At 40.2% G+C, this 20,460-nt stretch overlaps 1 protein-coding gene across 1 annotated transcript in view; it reads right to left on the bottom strand.

Moving 5' to 3' along the window:
* The window catches only part of eys (eyes shut homolog), a 233,308-nt gene that overhangs the window by 32,448 nt on the left and 180,400 nt on the right, over positions 1-20,460 (bottom strand). Inside the window, exons 42-43 of the mRNA XM_049600306.1 lie at positions 13,362-13,470; positions 4,959-5,182 (exon numbers count right to left, since the gene is read on the bottom strand). Coding sequence (XP_049456263.1) covers positions 4,959-5,182; positions 13,362-13,470 — 333 coding nt within the window. The remainder of the gene's footprint in view (positions 1-4,958; positions 5,183-13,361; positions 13,471-20,460) is intronic.

The raw sequence follows: 20,460 nt of genomic DNA on the forward strand, positions 1-20,460 counted from the left end.
GTGAGACGTAACAGATGTAAACACGTGCATCTTCTTTACACTCTAACTCACTACTTTTGTATTAAAAAAAGATAATGGAAGTACAAGTAGCCACATAGTGAGTAAAAGACCAACCAATTGGCAAATCCCATTCAAGGCGCCCTATTTAAACTGCTCTGGCCTGCCTACTGTTGCTGCTTTCTCTGCAAGCCGCTTTGCACCCTGCCTCCACCCCAGCTCCTCCTTTTGATGCTGTGTCTGACTTATCAGTGTAATTTCTGTTTGCCATTGAGACTGTCTCTGTTCTGTTCTCAGGGGTTTTTTGCTGCTTGTCTCCCTGCCTTAGGCTTTCCATGTAGGCACATGGAAGGGCAGGGGGATTTACTCTTTCTGCCTCAGGCTTTCCTTATTAGCGCATGGAGGGGCAGAGGTGTGCTCTCTCTACCTTAAGGCTTTCCACGAAGGCACATGGAAGGGCAGGGAAGTTTGCTCTCTCTGCCTTAAGGCTTTCCACATAGGCGCGTGGAAGGGCAGAGAAGTGTGCTCTCTTTGCCTCAGGCTTTCCATGTAGGCGCATAAAAGAAGCTTTCTGTATAGGCCTAAGGAAAAGCGGAGAGGCCCCAGAACAGAGCCATACCACCAAATATAACACTGCAAATGGAAATAAAGTATTAGTATTCCTGACCGCAGTACTCTTTTGGGTCACTCTCACCGCTCTCAACAACTATACACTACTTGTTAAACACCAGACAAAATTAATGACTAGTTGCAGACCATAGTGGAGCATTAAGCAGCTAAAGAGTGTTACTTTCTTCTTTCTTTTTTTTTTCTAATAGGACAGTGACACTTGGACTTACGTCATCAGGTGGGCAGAAACACGACTCCAAGTTAATGCTAATACACAAAAATATGCCATGTTAGCAATTTATTATTGCTAAGCATATTATAGAGTCTTATTATCTTTAAAAAATCATTGAAAGTTGGGTATCAGACAAGGTCTTGATCTTTTAATACAAAATATAAACAAGAAACTGAGCGTTGCTGGGTACAACATAGATGGTCTTGATTCCTAATCCCCATGCTGTAACCACATTCGCCCTTGCAGGGTGCTGCCACCTGCTCCCTCACTGAACCCACTATACACGCCTTTACAAAAGCACAAAGGGGCGCCATCAGCATCTCAACACAGGCAGAGAACAGGGGATGCAGGTGCAGGTCTCTTCACACTGCACCCTCCACAACTGGTCACAGGTACATCTGTTAGATCTGTATGCAGATTACACACAGGATTGTGCATTTGTTTTTTTTTCTCTAATTGTCTAATGATGCATTTCACAACTAACCGTCTGACTGTATGAAGACAGGTGTTCATTTTCCCTTGATGAAATATTCTTTGCGTATTTCCAGTGTTCTTCTTTGTTACAGAGCGCCTGCAAAGTACTACTCACAGCATAAATGTGTGTCTCTTGGAAACGATTTCCACTTTAACATTCCCATCTGCTGTATTTGCAGTCATTCTAATGACATGGTCTCCACAACCTGCAGCTGAGGTTTATAAATGACGCAGATATACGACATTACGGAGCTGGCACTGAAGAACAAGAAGGCCATAGTGCTGAGGTGCTGATTGTCCGGCTTTTCACACTGATGTCACTTAAATGCCTAATATGTATGTATCACCCGCCAACCACAAGCCATTATCCTCTCAGGTTTAATATTGATATTTCCACATGCCTAAGTGAACAGAAAACCACATGAAAAGGGGACAGCGCCAATATCACCCCAACTGAACCCACAATCAAAATCCTTTTTCATCCTATTATATTGTGGCAGTGCAATCCAGGGCAACTAACAGAATGAAGAGAGCTCTGTGCACTCCTGATGACCCCTGCATGCTGTGCAGTTCAAGAGGATACTGCATTAACGCATATTCATCACACAGATAATTGCAAGGTGCACTCTTTCGCACATGACAAGTCAATGTGACCACAATGCCACCGGCTCTTAATTGGTATTCTTAGAGGCATTCATATTCCAATATTCACGGTGCCCCTTTTCATTTCCTGTTTAATAAAAGCAACTGTTAATTGACAGTGTCATAACACAATGAAGAAGACATTTGGAGCAGCTATTTTCTGGATTACCTCAGGTGAAAGAGCATCATATGTAGTTAATGCATACTTAAAAAGACAGGCAAAATTGCTGGTAAGTGGGGTGTGATGGCAGTCTGATGAGCTGTACTAGATAAAGACAAAGGGAGAACGGATCCTTGCATATTTGGCACAGCACAAGGGACTGAGTTTGGCCCAGAAATCGCCTTCAGTGGACAATCAAAACACTGCAGAGTTATAGAAATAAGTGTAAAGAAACAGGACTTTACTCCTTTAGTGTACAGCTACTTTAGACATTTGTCAATAATCTGTCTTACACTTCTCTTAGTAGATCATCTGACACATTTAAGTAAGTGACAGTGCATTGACATATTTCTGTGTAAAATCAAGAGACTACAAATCATTGTTAAAAGGAACATATTGGCATGCCAATCTGTTTTTCTTAGAAGTAAACAGAACTTAATAATTCAACTTCCAACGTAGAGAAACTATGCCATATAACAACAATATTACAGTTAAGTTAAAACATGTCATCATTCCATTTAATATCATTGTATCATGCAAGTACAACTATTTTGGCCTCCAAAGGGCTAAAAAGCAAAAGTAATTGCTGTGATCATCTTTTAAGTTGGTATGCCAAATTTGTTAGCAAATTAGTTGTGTACTGACACATCCAGCAGTCAACAGTAGCATTCATTTGTAGCGTCCACCTATATGTAAGTCCAATATTTACTCTCGTTTAAGCTCTGTTTTTGTTCTCCACCAACTTCTGATGGAAATTGCTAACACTTTCTATGAAGACCACATCTACAATGTGTTATGAGGGCATTCATAGTGAATTATAATGCTTTTATAATGTTTTAAGACTACACACATAAACACATAATGCTTACTGATGCACTATATCAACTCTCATAAAACATTATAGATGTGACTTACAATGAATTATAAATGTCTTATGGATGCTGTTGACTAGTTACAAATTAGAGGTTGACTGATGGGGCTTATAATGCATTGTGAATACTTAGACACACACCTCAACAATCAGCTGTAGTAAGGACTCATAGAATGTTATAATAGATCATGCAGTTATCATAAGTTATCATTGTATGTGTTCAGTAAGGTGAAGTACATATTGATGCATCTATAATAATGCATGCTTCATCAGAAGGTTTCATTGTTGTGTTCAGTAAGGTGTGATGCATCTTCATGTATTTAAAAGAATCTATGAGGCATCATAAGTTATTAATGCCTACCGCACACTAGAATACTTTGAAAAGACTTTTAAAAGACAACAGTCTGACACCCTCTCACATCTAAAGACAATGTGTCATGAGTCAGAGAGTTTTTAGTCACAGAGTAACATTTTGCAAAGACTGGGGATCTTTCATTGTCACTATTTGCAAGATTATTAGCTTCAAAGTAGCACATACACAACACACACACAAGATACTGCATGGACTATTATAACATTCTATGAGTCCTTAGTACAGTTGATTGTTGAGGTGTGTTTAGGCGAGAATAGGTATTCATAATGAATTATGAGCCCAATCAGTCAACCTCTAGTTTATAATTAGTCAAGAGCATCCTAAGACACTTGACACTTATATTTCATTATAAGTCACATCTATAATGTTTTATGACTGTTGATATAGTGCACCAGTAAGCAATATGTGTGTTTATGAGTGCAGTCATAAAGCATTATAATTCACTATGAATGCCCTCATAAGGCATTATAGATGTGGTCTCTATAAGAGCTCTATACGACATTCAGAGGATCTCTATGATTGAGTGTTTGAGCCAGGATTGTCTGCACATGGCTCTCAAAATGGAGGTGGCTGAGCCAGCCAACAAACAGTGCTCACAACGGCAACAGCGCTGACAGAGCTAACAGAGTGTGGGTGTTACGCTACTGTACAGCTGCCGTTCTGCCAAAAGGGAGGGGACAACGATAACTGCAGTATGAGTGCGGTACAGAGCTGTGGCAATCAGCTATCCAGTGGAATACACACTCAGCAACTCACATAAACTGCATGTGTGCCATTAATCCACTATATTGTCACACAGCAAATAGCAAAATTGTATTAATGTATTAATGTTCTGAATGTTGTACTGAGCACCTTTAATATGTTTTATGTTAAGTTTCTCTTCAGTCACATAAGTAACTGCTGTAGGATATTTTGGCAAGATGGTTCATTATCTGTATTAAATTTTCACCATTTGATGAAATTAACAATCAATTTATATTGATTTTTCTGCTGAGTCCCAGTCCAGTACTTCACAGTTAGCCGAAAGTAGGCCCACACCGAAATTAGTCCAGTGCAGATAAAATAAGCTTGACAGGTGAGCAGCTCTGCATTAAGAAATGGTTGGTGCTGGGAAGAGGAGCTGTTGCCAAAACTGTCATTTCACTAGCTGGCTGACTGGGTGAGTGCATGCTCAAAGCTCCCACTGCACAGCCACGACTCATTCATGTTTTTAGAGGTTGGGGAAAACAATTTAAACTGGAATATATATTCCTACAATAGAAACACTGACAGTCCTGCTTCACTCTGAGTCACATGGGCGTGAGGAAAACAGCAGGTCTAACGTGGAGATGTAATGACTCTGTCACTCATACCACATTTTTCCCCTGACCTTTGTTGTTAATAGCATAAGCGTATCCAGTAAACACCCCTGTCTTTTGTTTGGCACATGCATAACAACTGTGCTGCGGTCCACCTCATTTTTGGGGTCAGTTCTTGCATGTTATGCAGTATTATTACTGAGGGCAAACACATTAGGGAAACTGTATTTTATATTCTTAATGGCTTTCAAGTTCAAAGGTAGTTAAGTAATTTTTTATTAGTGTTAAAGGTGACCTAGTACCTGACACAAGTTCCTCCGTTACGACAGGGAAGGTGCTGGCAGACAGGCGGGTCACAATTCTTGATGTTTCTCCCTCTCACCGCCTTACCCACTAGGTAAATCTCCTTCGAGTTGACCTGAAGTTCCCTGATACATCCAATGAATCTCCTCGCTCCCTTTGCACTCCCGACATGCATCTCCCAGTGGGACGAAACATCGCCAAGAAATATGGGTCCAAAGGTTCCCTGAGAAAAAAACACACACAGGAAAGCCGGTGATCAGTGTTATCGTTTAGTAAATCACACTGCATCATACAGAATATGTCTCCCTTCATGTTGGAGCTGTGCAGCTAAAAACAGGCTCTCAATATGAGTGTGTGAATATATTAACATTATTATTGCATTAAGAGGACCTTACTATATATTAAGATCAGCAAGACAGATTAACACTATCAGCTCCTGTTACTCTCCAGCTTAATGTGGTTTTAGCATGACCTAGACAAGCAACTGCAGTTATAATCATTTCTTTTTTTGCTCCTGCTGACATCATATGATAATACACATCCTGATACAATGGGAAAGAGGTAAAATATCTAAAAATTGCTGCAAGCCTTCTTTGATGTGCAAGGTAATTGGGTAGAATTAATGTAGATAAATTCTGTGAACTTGCAGCTTATCGTACCATAACGGTCAATTTAACAAGTGAGGCATAATTGTGTCTGCTACCAAAGCAGAGCTGCACAAAAAAAAAAGAAGTAGCACAAGACCGTCTCATATTAGCACTAAATTACATATATTTCATTCGCAGCGGTGACCTCCGGATGTTCAAATGAATATTGAATACTACTTTCTATTTAGCAGGTTTACATAACACTTTCATACTCACGGCACGCATGATGATTAATTTATGAGGGACAAATCAACATTTATCACGGCTTCATTACAAATCCTTGCAAACTACGTGTGTGGTGACAGTGGATTTTTCAGAATAAAACTCCCCTGAGTCAAAGTCATTTTCTGTTTCATGTATGAATAGCCTTAAAGCATGCAGAGTAAATGCCTTCCCCTTGGATTATATAATTCACCATTACACTAATTTCTATAATGACATCACAAGCACTGAACTAGCCACCACAATCTGAGCACTTTCACTCGATACAAAGACCCCTTTCTGTTCCTGTGGCTGTCTTATTCCAAAATAAGCTTTAAAGCTACTTCAACCTTCAGCTGGGTCATAGTCACAGTAATGTGGATACATCTGAAAATCCTGTTGACATGTCAAATGTTGCCAACCCTATAGCAGAAGTAATAAAACAATACAGGAACATGTTCTCTTTTATTTTGACAGCTGCCAACATCTCTGGAAGATGAATACTGACTGTCCCCGCTATCCATGTTGAAGCTTCTTGACATGGATACCTGATTTTATTACATCTGGTCATGGCAGATACTGGTTTTCATATAAAGGGTCAGTGAATTTAATACCTCACTTTAACAATGCAGGCCTCTCATATCATGTATTTAAAAGGTTTTAGACATGATTGTGTTGTCATAATGTCCAAATAATAAATCTTACTTATGAGTCTTCAAGGTTTATGTCTCTGCATGCTTTGTCTTGGCAAAATGTGTAAATTTTCAAAGCTCTGCTGATGATATCCAACTTTGTATGGAATACAATATATGATTAAAATCTTACACAGAATAAAGCAAAGAGGATTTTTTCTCTGAACATATTAAATTACACTGAATCTTGACGTTTTCAATTTCATATCAGCCATTATGAAATCTAAGCAGCCGTATCAGAATTTATTGGACCTTGACATCCCTCAAATATAACATTCGTCATGACACCACGCTGGTGCTTGACTAAAGGTGTTGGACAGCTGCAGTGGAGGTGTTCGGCGAAGGGACAGTGAGGTGTCAGACCACATAATCATTTGGGATGTCGGATTAATGCAAGCTTTAAATGGCATAACTGCTGCACATTTGAAAGCCTATAAAGAGACACGGAGGACAGGGGTTCACAGGAACGTGGTGTGTAATGTCACCACAAAGTTAAGAGCCCTGCAACTATCTTTAACAAAGCTGAAGATTCAAATAAAACACGCAGCTCTGGATGGATACTTTAACAATGAGCTAAACCGTATTTTATGTGATACAACCGGCTACGAGCCGCTGGAGCTGCACGATGACGATGTGCTGATATGGAACGACTTTATGGCGCCTTCAAGTGTGTTTACCATGTTTATGAGAGGGGTCCATTTCAAAGACCCACTGATGTAATATTCATGACTTTGTAAGTGGACTCTCAGCACTGAGTTCACGAGTGCTGCATGCTGCTTTCTGAGGACCATTTGAAGGCAGGATGAGTCACTGTGGCCTTCACGTCACTATTACGCCTCTTCCACACTTAGTTTCTGGAAAATTACTGGAATAACCTTTCAGGTACCACTTATGATTTTCACTATTCACACATGCACTACATTCAGGAATATTTCCGCCGTGCCGTGGCAAAGTTAGAATAGATGGGGCAAAGGGCAGACCAGCGGATTGTAGTAATGCAACACATGGATTCCAACTGCCATAAATCTCAACAGAAGAAGAAAGGTCAAGGCTAGATGTTTGTGTACAAGATGGAGGAAGGCTGTTATCATTTTTAGAACTATAGCAGGTGGGGAGCTGTTTTTGAATGGTGGCAATCCTCTTCTAGTGTGTTAAAATTCAACAAGTTTACAAGACATGCTTTGTGGTCTATTTGAATCTGAAGTCTTGAGAAGCAAATGAGAGAAAAAATATTGTAATCCGTTTTCTAAGTCAGCTCTAAAGTGATTTCTTTCCTGTGTTTATGCTTTAGGAGGAGGTACAAAAAGGTTTTATGAGGATAATCCTAAAACTTTTTTTTTTTTCATCTGTCAAACAGTTAAATAAAAGTTTTGCAAGGTGAAAAAAAGTTTTGCCAGTTATTTTACTTAAACTTTTTTTTGGTTAGGATCAGGCAATTTGTTGTTACACTTATTTTGGTCACAAATGGCTTAAGTGCACCACTATCCCATGGTCTAAATCGGACTTAAAGTATTCAGATTTTCTTTGTAGTGTTGCATAAGTGACTAACACAAAATGTATGTACCTGGTATTTAGAGCGCATGGAAAAGTTAAAACACACCTGGAAGACAACTTGAATCCTGGTACTGGTGCAATTTATCCTCTTGTGGCCGGAATGGGTTCCACAACAAATGATCCTGACAAAAACTTTTTTTTTGGCCTGACAAACTTTTTTCTCTCACCTGTTTTCACGGGTGTAAAAAAGTAACTTCGAAAAATGAGCCAGGTACCCCCCCACCCACACACACACACACACACACACACACACACACACACATTTGATAAGGGAATGTTAAAGAAGCAAAAGCATTGGTGTAAATACTGAACCATAAACAAGATGTGGATTCAAATTTGTCATCAGTGGAGTCTCAGTTTACTCACTCCACATGAAAGCGTCTTTTGTCAGATGTACGTGACTCTGTACATGATCCTCCCTGCAATTTTTCTGCTTTCTTTCACAAACAGCTGCACCTGCATTTTCCCTGCAATGTTACAGGGTCTTGAGGTTGGAAATTGGCGGATCATTTCCTGAATGTCAAGCCCTTTTTAAATAGGAATTGTGCAAATTTGCAGGCAAGGCCCAATCACTCTTCGTTCAGCATTGGCAGTATAAAAACAAAATTGGGGAGTGCAGTGAAATGCCGCCTGCCTACTTTTGTTTATACAAAATGTGCCTTTTTGGGGCAATGGGAGGCGTGAGCAAGTAACAAAACGCGTAGCTTAGCATGTGACGTAAACAGTGACGTGGGAGGGAAGCCGCGACTGGTCAGTCCTTCAGCAATTCTCTCATAAGTTCGCCCGTTCTTCACCATTCCCTTCATTTGATGGTTAATGGCCTCTTCATTTGTTAAGGCAAGGAGGGTGCGGAATTCGTTTCCTTTCAAGTTTCCCTCATGCTACTAGCTGCTCATTCCTGCTATCAGCTGTTTCCTGTTAGTCCATCGCCAGTGGGTCTCACGTGTCATCAACAGCTCCTCCCACAAGTCTTCAACAGCCCCTCCTGTTGCAGAAGGGCGCTTCGTTCTTATTAAACCAAAAAGGTCCCGCCAATATGTCTACCCCTATGTGGCGGAAAATTGGGCACCTCGGATCAACTCCCTAATCCAGCTCTGTGTGTCTAAACGCTCGCAGCTTGCCTGCAAAATGGCCCAACATTTGCCGAAAATCTGGCAGTGTAAAAGGGGTGTCAACCCCTGCTCCCATTCACACATGACCCCATGAAAGAAATATTCCTGAACCTTTCAGGGACAGACTGTTTGAAAGGGGATTTATGTTTTTGGATAGTGTTATTATTTATATGTGGTGCCAGTTTACATGAGTAACTTAGTAAAACTGAAGAACATAGCATCGCCAGACAAAAATTGTTGTTAAGGTAAATGGTAACTAAGCACTAAAAATATGCTTTATAAACACACCCGTGGTTAAAATGTGGCAGTAAGACTTTCAAAGCAAGATAATCAATATGTTCATATTATTCCTGGTCTTGAACCCTTACTCTAGCAATCTGTGAGGTTTATGAGAGAATTCAAAAATATCATAATTTTAAAACTTTCCTCTCTCTGCTCCGTGTTGGCTTCCAGTCTGTATTGCCAAGGATGATACTGACTATGACTTGTTTCACTGACTTTGCACTCCAGCATTTCTTATAATTTGACATTCAGCAACTTATTTTGGTAATGGTTGTGAATAGTGCTGCAGTGACAGCTGCTAAACTGCCTGATGAGCCTCAGCAGTCTGGATTAGAAACTGACAACTGCTAACTTCCTGTTCTCTCTAAGGTCTGTGGCCGGGCTGTGTGTGGAGTGTTGGTTTTAACACGTCTCAAGTTCCAGTGTGGGTTCACAAAGTCAAGTTTACAAGCAGCAATTCATACAACACTATTCTCAAACCCTTGACAACCCTAAACAACTGCTAGTAGCCTCTTTATTGCTGCATTTTAACATGTGTGGGTTTTCTCCTTTTCCTACTCTATAAGTTTAATGACACTGGCTAAAAGCCTAACTGCATGCCTGCAAATAAAACCTCTATTTATGTACTAATCTAATTGTGTTTAATTCAACTAGTGTTGAGAGCTAACTTCAATCAAAACCAATTTACACAGTATAACTTTAAATAATGGCAATACTTCTTCTATAAAGAAGATAATTAACAAACAATGTCCCATATAATTGTAGCAGAGATACTTCATTACTTTGTAATGAATGTGTTAAAAGAAAAGCCAAAAAAAAAAAAAAACAAAAAAAAAAAAACGAGACACATCTTGGCATCTCAAATTAGAAGACCATAAATCACACTGAGGGAGGGGGAGGCATGCAGAGCCTGTGGGAAGGTTGAGCCCCTCTCTGCGTCTTTGATAGTGAAAAACAAAAATTATTAATTTAATAAAAAATACAGGTGTTGTTAATCAAACTAATGAGCCAGAGTGAAAAGACCAGCCTGTGATTACCAAGTGAGAAGTAGCTTAGTGCTACTTACATGCCTGGCATTAAGGATATTATCTGCCAAGTGTGATCATCTTGGCAAATAATGTAACAGGTGCACATGTTTTTAATGGCAGCTCTTGTTCTTCATTCATAAAGCAACTGCTGTTACTTAAAAACAGTGTGCAGGGCCAGCTTTGATAACATACGCTTAATCTATCACAATATTGCTGTCATGCGGTGCATAAGTGATTAAAGGAAACATAAATTGTCATGATTTACAGGCAGCAGCTATGTGTTTTAGCTTGTGTAAGCCAATCAGCTCTATTTACAGTATGCTTTAATACTAGTGATGATCACGGTGTTGGGGAGGAACTACTTACATGTAACAGGGCATAATAAAGATGACAAAATAAAGGCAACAGTAATCCATTACAGTGCATTACAGATATGCAAATATGCAAATAAATCCATTAATCATCATAGTATAACACCAAGTCAGTTAAACTTCAGGGGTATCCATGGGTCAATGTCGGAGGCACAAGTGATTGGTGCAAATGAAAGTGACAAAAGGTGCAATGGAGAGGCAAAAGCAAGACAATCCCCAAAAAGGGTCACATGTGGTGACCACAGACAGTTACTCTCTCCTGACTGATTCTTCTGTAGTTTTTGTTCTCCTAGCGTCCTTGTCATTACTGGTAGCATGAGGCGGTACCTGCAGCCCAATCAGGTTGCACAGGTAGTCCAACTCCTCCAGGATGGCACATCCATACCTGCCGTCGCAAGGTTTGCTGTATCTCCCAGCACAGTCTCAAGAGCAGGGAGGAGACACCACGAGACCAGCCATTACACAATGAGAGCTGGACAGGGACACAGGAGGGCATCAACCCAGCAGCAGGACCGGTATCTGCTCCTTTGTGTGAGGAGGAACAGGAGGAGCACTGCCAGAGCCCTATAAAATAACCTCCAGCAGGGTACTGGTGTGCATGTTTCTGACCAGACTGTCAGACTATGGTGCCTGTAACATCATACAGCATGATCGATTTGGTGGTGGGTCAGTGATAGTCTGGGGAAGCATGTCCTTGGAGGGTCTCACAGACCTCCATGTCATAGCCAGCGGTGCCCTGACTGCTGTGGCCAGGCTGGTACCAGGATGAAATCCTCAGAGCGACTGTCAGACCTAACGCTGGTGCAGTGGGCCCTGGGTGTGTAGGCAGTTCCTGGATGATGACGGCATTGATGCTATTGACTGGACCTCTCGTTCCCCTGACCTAAGTCCAATTGAGCTCCTATGGGACATTATGTATCAGTGCATCCGACACTGCCAAGTACCACCACAGACTGTCCAGGAGCTCACTGATGCCCTAATCCAGGTCTGGGAGGAGATCCCCCAGAACGCCATCTGCTGACTCATCAGCAGCATGCGTTCAGCGTGATTTTAAATCCAGCCCAAATTATACAGTGCACACCAGTATAGATTTTCAACTTGAGTAATTTGTTAATCAAGATCTGATGTGTGATTTAAGTGTTGTATTGAACACCATGAAGTGTTCAATACAAGGGGCTCTCTACATCCAATCATTTGGCAGTGTGCGCTCACATTTTGAGTATTGGTTTCGATTGGTTCTCTTTTCCAGTTTAAAAGGTTTGTTAAACAAACTATCAAAAAAATAAATCAAACGTATTAAGTTACATTACTTTAATGAAGTCATTAAAAAAAGATGGATTATGTAATACATTTTTAGAGGGAAGTAGTCTAGTAATCTGTAATCACATTTCAAAAGTAACCTTTGCTACACTGGTGATGATATACCAGAGAATAAGTAACAACACCAAGACAATATATTTTTAACCCAGTGGCTTGCTTTCAGGAACATACTCATGTTTTTTAAGGGAAAAAAAACAAATTTATCATTAAGCAAAAGCCAAATTTTAAATGTTGTATACACAGTGTAAAAAAGGAAAAATTACAATTTCAATCAAAAAACTGTCTAATCAAAAATACTCTGTGCTACCAATACATTTTTCATGGCATCAAAATGTGTGCACTAGATGTAGTACATTTGCTGGATTCTGAATTCTTTATAGTGAGCTTTGGGCTGCTTTGAGACCAAAAATGCATCCATTTGATTTAAGGTTAAGGGGTGCCAAAGAAAGGCAAGTGAACAATAACAGGCAGCTTGTGCCAGAATGCAGCATCTAGCTAGGGGCTGTGGTGGCCAATCAAATATGTGCAAACACACATGAATGCTGTACCTTTACTGCTCACCTTATGATCCTCATTATGAAAGGTAGCACTTTCTAGAGGGATAAAATCCTTACTCATAATATCATACACTGCTGTGGATTGATCTGGCACTTGATACACATTTCAAATTCATAAATGTATTACGCAAGCTTGGATTCCTAAATTCTTTTCATGCGATTTTCATGATTATTTCATGTCTCACAATAACCTGAAGCAACACCCCCACCACAGGGATGTTTCTGTCTGAACACCCACTTCGGTTACATAAAAAGAACAAAAGAGATTGCAAAAAAAGTGAAACAATAATGTATTAAATAACTTAAGAGTGACAAGTAAGTCTCAGAATAATGAAAACACAAATGCATAATTATAGTGGGGCTATACATAGTTTTAAAATTAAATTTAATCACAAACAGAGTTGTACTTCTCTGTGAAAACACACTGTGTCTGATTAAATTATATCTATTGTTTTTCACTGCATTGTTGTTGGAGTCATGCATGCTAGATTATATACCTTTTAAACATGTTCATCAGGTAAGAACCTGAACCGTAACAAGAAGGTGACACCAAACACATGATTATGGGTTAGAAATGTGAATGTAAGAAACAGGCTGTGACAAAGGGGTTTGATGTGACTGCAGGCAGGTCAGCTTACCTTTGACATGGGGTGTGACACGTACTCCTCGAGACGCTGAGCTGTGTCATTATCTGCAGCTATTTCAATCATACATGACCCTCCTTGTTTGCCAACAGGCAGATTGTATCTGTTGAGAGAGAACAGAGAGAGAGAGAGAGACCGGGTCTGTAATATCTGATACTCACAATAAATCCAGCAAAGCATGAAAAATATTCTGACAGAGAGACAGACAGAGCAGTCACGGCAATGAAGCTGCTAATGTGACCATTGAGACTATACTATAAAAATGTATGACTGCGTATACGTTACACAGTATTTTCTGAAAAACTTTATGCACTGGTGGATAGTGCCAGAGGCAATGGTGCGTTTGTATCCCACGCTACTGCCCAACACCCATGAGAGACAACAAAAATAGAGAACGGCTTCCACAGCTGGATTCAAATAATAAGTCCAGAAATAGGTCTCAGCTCAGTGCTGCGGTGATGTTCTTTAACTTATAGATATGCAGATATGAAATTCACGTAGAAATACCTGTAAATACACCGCAAATAAACCGCAGATTCGGATAACCAGTCAGAACCAGCTGAATTTACACGATCAAGCAATATATAGCAATAACAACAATGATAATACTAAGGAAACAAATCAGCCTGGAAAAACATTAGCATGAGTGAAAGTGCTCATTATGTCATTCAGGATTAATTAATGAAAAAAAACGAGGGCACAAACTGGATATACATTATAAACCTAATGAGTAGGAAGACAATTTTATCATTTGACCCTCTGTGTCTCCCCGGGGAAATATACAATTGCACTAGTCATTAATGTTGCAGCCATAATGTTAAGTAGCTGGTCTACTTGTGTCATATTCCAGCTTTGGCAAAGTCAAGTGATTGCCTCTCTCCAATTCATCATTGGCTTTACCCTGGCAATATACAATAGCAGCCTTTTTACAGGGCTGTACATTATGCAAAGGGTTGTACACTCTGCGCCACGCACATCAACATGACTCTGTGAGGGAGTAATATAAATGATGCACTTTTTGTTCCGTAGGTTTATCACTGCTCGCCTGTGAACACGTAACACTTTTATTTGCAAATCTGATTCTGCAAAATTTATTCATCCATTCTTTGCAATTGTACCACCGTCAATGAGCGAAAAACACTCAAATGTCTGCTTTAATGGCCAGATGGAAACAATCAGGGCAATCGCCCTCCTGCTAATTTGAAACAGCCTTCCAGGACGCCTCCCTGAGGCAATCACACGCATGCAACTTCAGGTAAGACTAATTACAGGTATGGAAATCATGAGAGCTGCTTTGTACACACACACACACACAAACACAGATGGATTAAGGCGTACTTAAGACTGTAAACGTGAACTGCAGCCAGAGAAGACGTCTAATTCATCACCATCTTTGAGGTGCCAAGTGTTTCTGAGGTCATTCTCCCATTCTCACTGGGAACGTTTACATGCACACTAATATTCCATTATCATTTCAAATATGACAATATCCTGGATTTGATGCGGCTCACGTAAACAGTGAGTTAGGCCATTTTCTGACTTTAGCATCTCCCGACTAAGATGTGGGTTTATTCAGGTTTTAATAGCATTCTTTGGACATGTATACAACACATTCAGAATATGTCCTTACTGGGGTTCTTACTGCAGTTTGCGAGACAAGGCTTCTTGACTGTTTATAGTCGGCTCTATGCGTTGTCATGGATACGCTGTGCACAAACAGACTTGCCAACAAGGCTGGGGAACAGATGCATACCCAAAGAAAAGGACTCAAAGAAGAAGAAGAAACACATTTGCTTCTAAATATTATGACAGACACTGATATTAACAGGTGCCTGGATATGAATGAATTCTGTAACCAGGACTTTTTCAAGAAGGTGATTGAGGGACTGAGAGGTGGAGGCTGCATTTGCACAGTTGAACAAGTCCGCCACCAGTTGGAAACTTTAAGAAAATCCCGTTTTGGTGAAGCAAAGAAGCAAAATGACAATCTGCTCCAGCCGCTCCACATTTCTATATATTACCATGATAGCAATAAATGACATGTTAGAGCACTGTAAATCAGAGTATGCACAGTTGCCATGTGAAACAGCTAAACAGGGATATTGTCTTTTTCGGAATAAGGGCAAAAAACTGAATATTTTGTGCATGTCATCAGTAGGGGTGTAACGCTCCATCTGTCTTGATCGATGCATTGATTCAATGATCAATGATCCAATATCATTGATGCAAAATGAAAACATTGATCCATACCGTCATCTTTAGGATATGCTTTTATTTTGGAAGTCTGTGTCACCGTCAAACAGCGGCAGGCAGATGGCAAGCAACTGAGAAAAGACGATGAGGAAAATATTGTGGAAACAGTTTGGATTTCGGAGAAAATACATGTCAACAGACAGAGCACATGGTGTATGTAAACAATTCTGTTACTAGATAAAACAGGACGTAGCCTGGTCGGGCATCTCATCCTGCTAACTTCTCACTACAGCAACATTAGCTGCTCAGTTTCAACAATGTTCGGCTGAAAAAATGTGCATGCAGGATTAAAATGTAGCCAAACTGTTCTGTCGCGAGATGCAGCAGCGAGTACGAAAAATAGTAACATATAATTTGTTAAGCTGAGAGTAGAGGAAAAGTCTGCTAGCTGTTCTGCTAATTTATGCAATGTAAAATGCTAAAGCTAATAATGGGTCACTGATAAAAACAGTTGTTTCATTTATGAACCTTGGCAGTTATTAATGAGCTGAATTTGATACTTTTGTTGAACGATGTTGTTAGTTCATGTTTATGGCCTTTGGGGCTTCAAGCCACAGATAGCCCTGAAGTTTCAGGAAAAAGATGATGCTTTGGGTAAGAATGAAAACATTTCTTTCAGAGAGCCCTGAAGGTTAACTTATCCCATGTGCTTTGTAATCAGTGTTAGTGGAGTCTGTTTAAAGTATTTTATTAGTAGTTTTATTCATGTGTTGTTTTTATCTTTTCTAGCAAATACTACACTGCCCCACCGTTCATTCTCAAGCCATAAGAATACAATAAGATCCTAATGAAAAGACTAAATTGATTCAAATTATGATCCATGTCTTTGTGCAGCAAAAACGGACAGTCGCTGAGGTGTAAAACATCACAACACCATGACAATACTCCCTCTCTCTGAGGACATTCCAAACACATTGGTGCTTACTACAGTAGCTTTTTATTTGGCCTGCTAATGCTGCAAAGACTTTCCCTATGAGACACAGAGAGCATGCTCACTAAGCAAACAGGATGATGTTACTTGATGAGCTCTCGTGAGCACATTGAATGCTCCACCAGGCTAATTTACATGGGTCTTGCTCTAAGGCAAAGATGACTATTTATAAAGATGACTATGACTATTTTACTTGGTCTAGTAGCTACATAGCCACGAATGCGCCTCACAGACCCACATAGTCATCACACACACACCACAGACTCAGACATACAAACACAAAGCCGCAACGGACTTTATTACACAAACAAACTTAGGAGTGAATCAGAAGGAAAAAGAGGCCGGGGTTTGTCTAACGCTGAGATGAAACACTATGTAATTTCTTACTGGGCTCCCTGTGCACCATTCAGTGCTGGGTCTCACAGGACCAACAATAGCAAATTCCCAACTTGAGGTAAACAAACACAAAAACGTATGAATATTTCATTTCCTCCAAACACACACCACCACAATGGCTGTGATCATTTTTACTTACTCAATCATCATTTATGCATTTCTTCATCTGGCTAATGCTCTAATCATAAGTGATTTGTCATCTCTAACATCCTCATTTAGACCGTGTCTGGTGTGTGACTAATTCAGTACAACTGCATTACTGCAACTTTCCTGAGGATCACCACTGAAATATTACCTGCAATGTTAAGGGACCCTGCAAATATTTTCAGCACGGCACCTTTACACAGAGGTATTTGTTAAACCTGATGGTAGGTGTTTGTCTTTACAATCCTATTTGAATGCGCCTCCTTCACAGTCCCCAGCAGAAAATTAATAATGAGGGAGGATCATCATTAAAATATTACTATTGCATAAAACATCTGAAAGTATTGGCAACAGATGGCAGTAAAACATCATGCACTGCGCCAGTGCCCTTCCAACAGTTTCCACTGGCTGATAGGCAAGATGCAAACGTTTTTGTTTTTTTTTCCTTTTTTCTAAGTGGCTTATTATTCTAATCATATTTCAGATTCTTACAAAAAGCAAATGATAATGTGGAACACGTTGGTGGTGAATTTATAATTCACAAGTAATTTAGTGATTTAGAGTCAAGAGTCTATTAGTTCTGCAAGTGGAGGCTGTGCTCAGTGTTTCATACCTGTGAGCAGACAGAATGTAAATGGGTCACACAGATTACATATATAAGGAAGATGAGCACCACCTGTTACTTTGATATTCCTTTTTAAGCACAACACCATGTAGAGTTATACATCAAATATGATCGAAAACAGAGAGGGAGAAAGAAGCCATACAATTTATAATCATGCAGCGTAATCGCAGCACAGTGCCGGCTGCACAAGATGTCAGGAGGGATCTGTTAGTAGGTTCCTTAAGTGCAACAAGCTCTGTATCAGACCATAATCTACACCTACACTGACTGTGATGCCTGCTCTGGCTCTGGTGCAGTGACTTTCTCACACGCAGCACTGCAGCATTTGCTGCATAATTTGTGCTGTGACTGGCAAACCTCAATTAATTTGGGTAGCCTGTGTTATATCATTATATCTCCTGCAATACAATTAGACAGCACACCGCAAGCCTCTTAGCATTGTGGCTTCACAAAAGAAATTCCAAGTGAGCGGGCACGGCTGCTGCTCGCCTCTTCAATGAATCTTTCATGGGGCTACTTGTCAATACCACGCTGAATGCTGTGTGATTGATAAACATACGCCGCCTCAGATTTGGCATTGTGCTGAGAGGATGTGGATTTAAGGACAAAATGCTCAATATTAAGAACTCACTTTTCACCCACTTGCACATATGGTGTGGCACTTCCCCAAAATAAATGTTATTTCCTCATCACTCTCCCAGCGATTAAATCCCAGTGAGAAAGTGGAAAAGAATGGCTTCTGTCCACTGTTAGCGTGAAGTTCAGAAAAAGTAATCAATGGCTGTTTACTAATTACTTTTCCAAACTGCAAAGGGGTAACTTCACACATTACTCAGATAAACACTAATTACAGCAGCCGTTCCTTTACCTCTGATTTACCTGTAAGCCTGCACACATGCTCATACGTGTACCAAAATGCAGAGTAGGTAGACTGACATTAAACTGCCCTCTTATTTCTTCACAGCGTGCGTGTTATTGGCCGAGTTTACAGAGACGAGCAGTCGTTTCTGACCTGAACCGAACGTCAACTCACAATGCTGAGTTTCTTGGCGTTCATTCAAAGAACTCAGACTCCTCAGACATTCTGAAATTTGCTACTACTTTGAAATTTCTTCTCACAGCGCTCGTCTGTTTTCCTCCTCTTACAGCAGCTGTTGCTAGGCAACATTTCACACCCACATGTGCATTTTTACATCAAAACAATATTCAGTGGTCAGTGAATAGACTTTTAAATAATACTATCAAATGTTTCAGTACATTAGAGTGAAAAGTAACAGGCCCAACAACATATTTCTTGCTATTTATTAATGCATCACCCACAACACAGTGGTTTCCATATTTTAGATGTGCTGTTCTGTGTTGTGTGTGGACTTCAGCTGTTAACGCAAGAAGACATTGCTTCAGGAGATGTGAGACTTGAGGCAGGGGAGGCTGGGTGACTCAGAGATGTGTAATGTAAAGGGCTTATTGGAGTTTTGCAGTGCTTTTTAAATAATAAGGTAATTCACACACAAAGGTGGCTTAAAAAGGGACACTCCACCGATTTTACACAAGGAGATGAGCGTACTTGTCACAAGGAGTGCTACTCAGCCTCTGAAAACATTTGTGTGATGTGCTCTGTGGCTCTGGAGGAGCTGTTTAAAGTCTGAGGAAATTAACAGTGATGAAGTAAGCAGGGTTATCTTGGACTGGGCTACAGCCTTCGAGTTCTCAACCAAAGGCCAGTGTTGCAAACTTGGGGGGTTGAGTTAGTTGTCAGTGAGACGTCAGACAAATGTCATTATTGAGTTGCATTATAGGAGCTGTAGGATCCACTGTTTATTGAGCTTGTATTGACCTTTAAGAAATAAAAAACAGGACTCCTCGGCTTCAGCTGGCTTTATGTCTGTGAGGGAAGTATCATGTTTGGGTGATTCTTCAACGATCGCAACGTTTGCGTCTATGTCAGAAATAAGAAAAAGAAAACCACATTTCCTATTCTTTAGTCGCACCTACTTGACACCAAATGGAACATATAAAAATGACATGGTAGATCAGTCTTTTTTTTTTGTTAAATAAAAAGTGATAAACAGACTTCTGTGTGGTTTCTGCTCTATTTCCTCTGTCCCTGAGCCAGATTTGAGACATTCAACCCTGCTTAATTTTGAATTTAATATGTTTAAATAACACTTTAATATCCATTTTAACAAAATGTGTGTTGTAATATCTTACTATATAATGACGAAAACTCTGTCTGTGGGTGTGTGGGTGTGTCTGTTTCACGTTTTTCTCCTCACTGACTTGGTCAATCCATGTGAAATTTGGCACAGTGGTAGAGGGTCATGGCAGAGATACTGGATGAAGATAGAGAGATACCCAACTGTAGGCTTATCCAATGTTAAGAAAACGGTTACTCTTTCTGTCTCCTAAGTGGGCGTGGTTAGCTCTCCCTCCAAACAGAGCCTGCTCTCCCTTGACCATAAATTGTGATCACGTTCATTTTCCTCATTGACGACAATACATTCAGAGCTGCCGCAAGTCTCCTACGGGGGCGTGGCGCTGACGTCACTGAATCAGGAAGTGAGCTGAGTTGGGTATCTCGCTTTATCCAATATCTCTGGTCATGGGAGGATGCAAATGAAGCAATATTACATCAATTGGCCAAAGGGGGGCGCTATAGCAACCAATTGAAATTGCAAACTTTGAATGGGCATATCTCATGCCCCGAATGTCGCAGAGACATGAAACTTTGCACAGAGATGCCT

The sequence above is a fragment of the Epinephelus fuscoguttatus genome, linkage group LG16, assembly GCF_011397635.1.
Source record: "Epinephelus fuscoguttatus linkage group LG16, E.fuscoguttatus.final_Chr_v1".
In the NCBI taxonomy this organism is placed as follows: Eukaryota; Metazoa; Chordata; class Actinopteri; order Perciformes; family Serranidae; genus Epinephelus; species Epinephelus fuscoguttatus.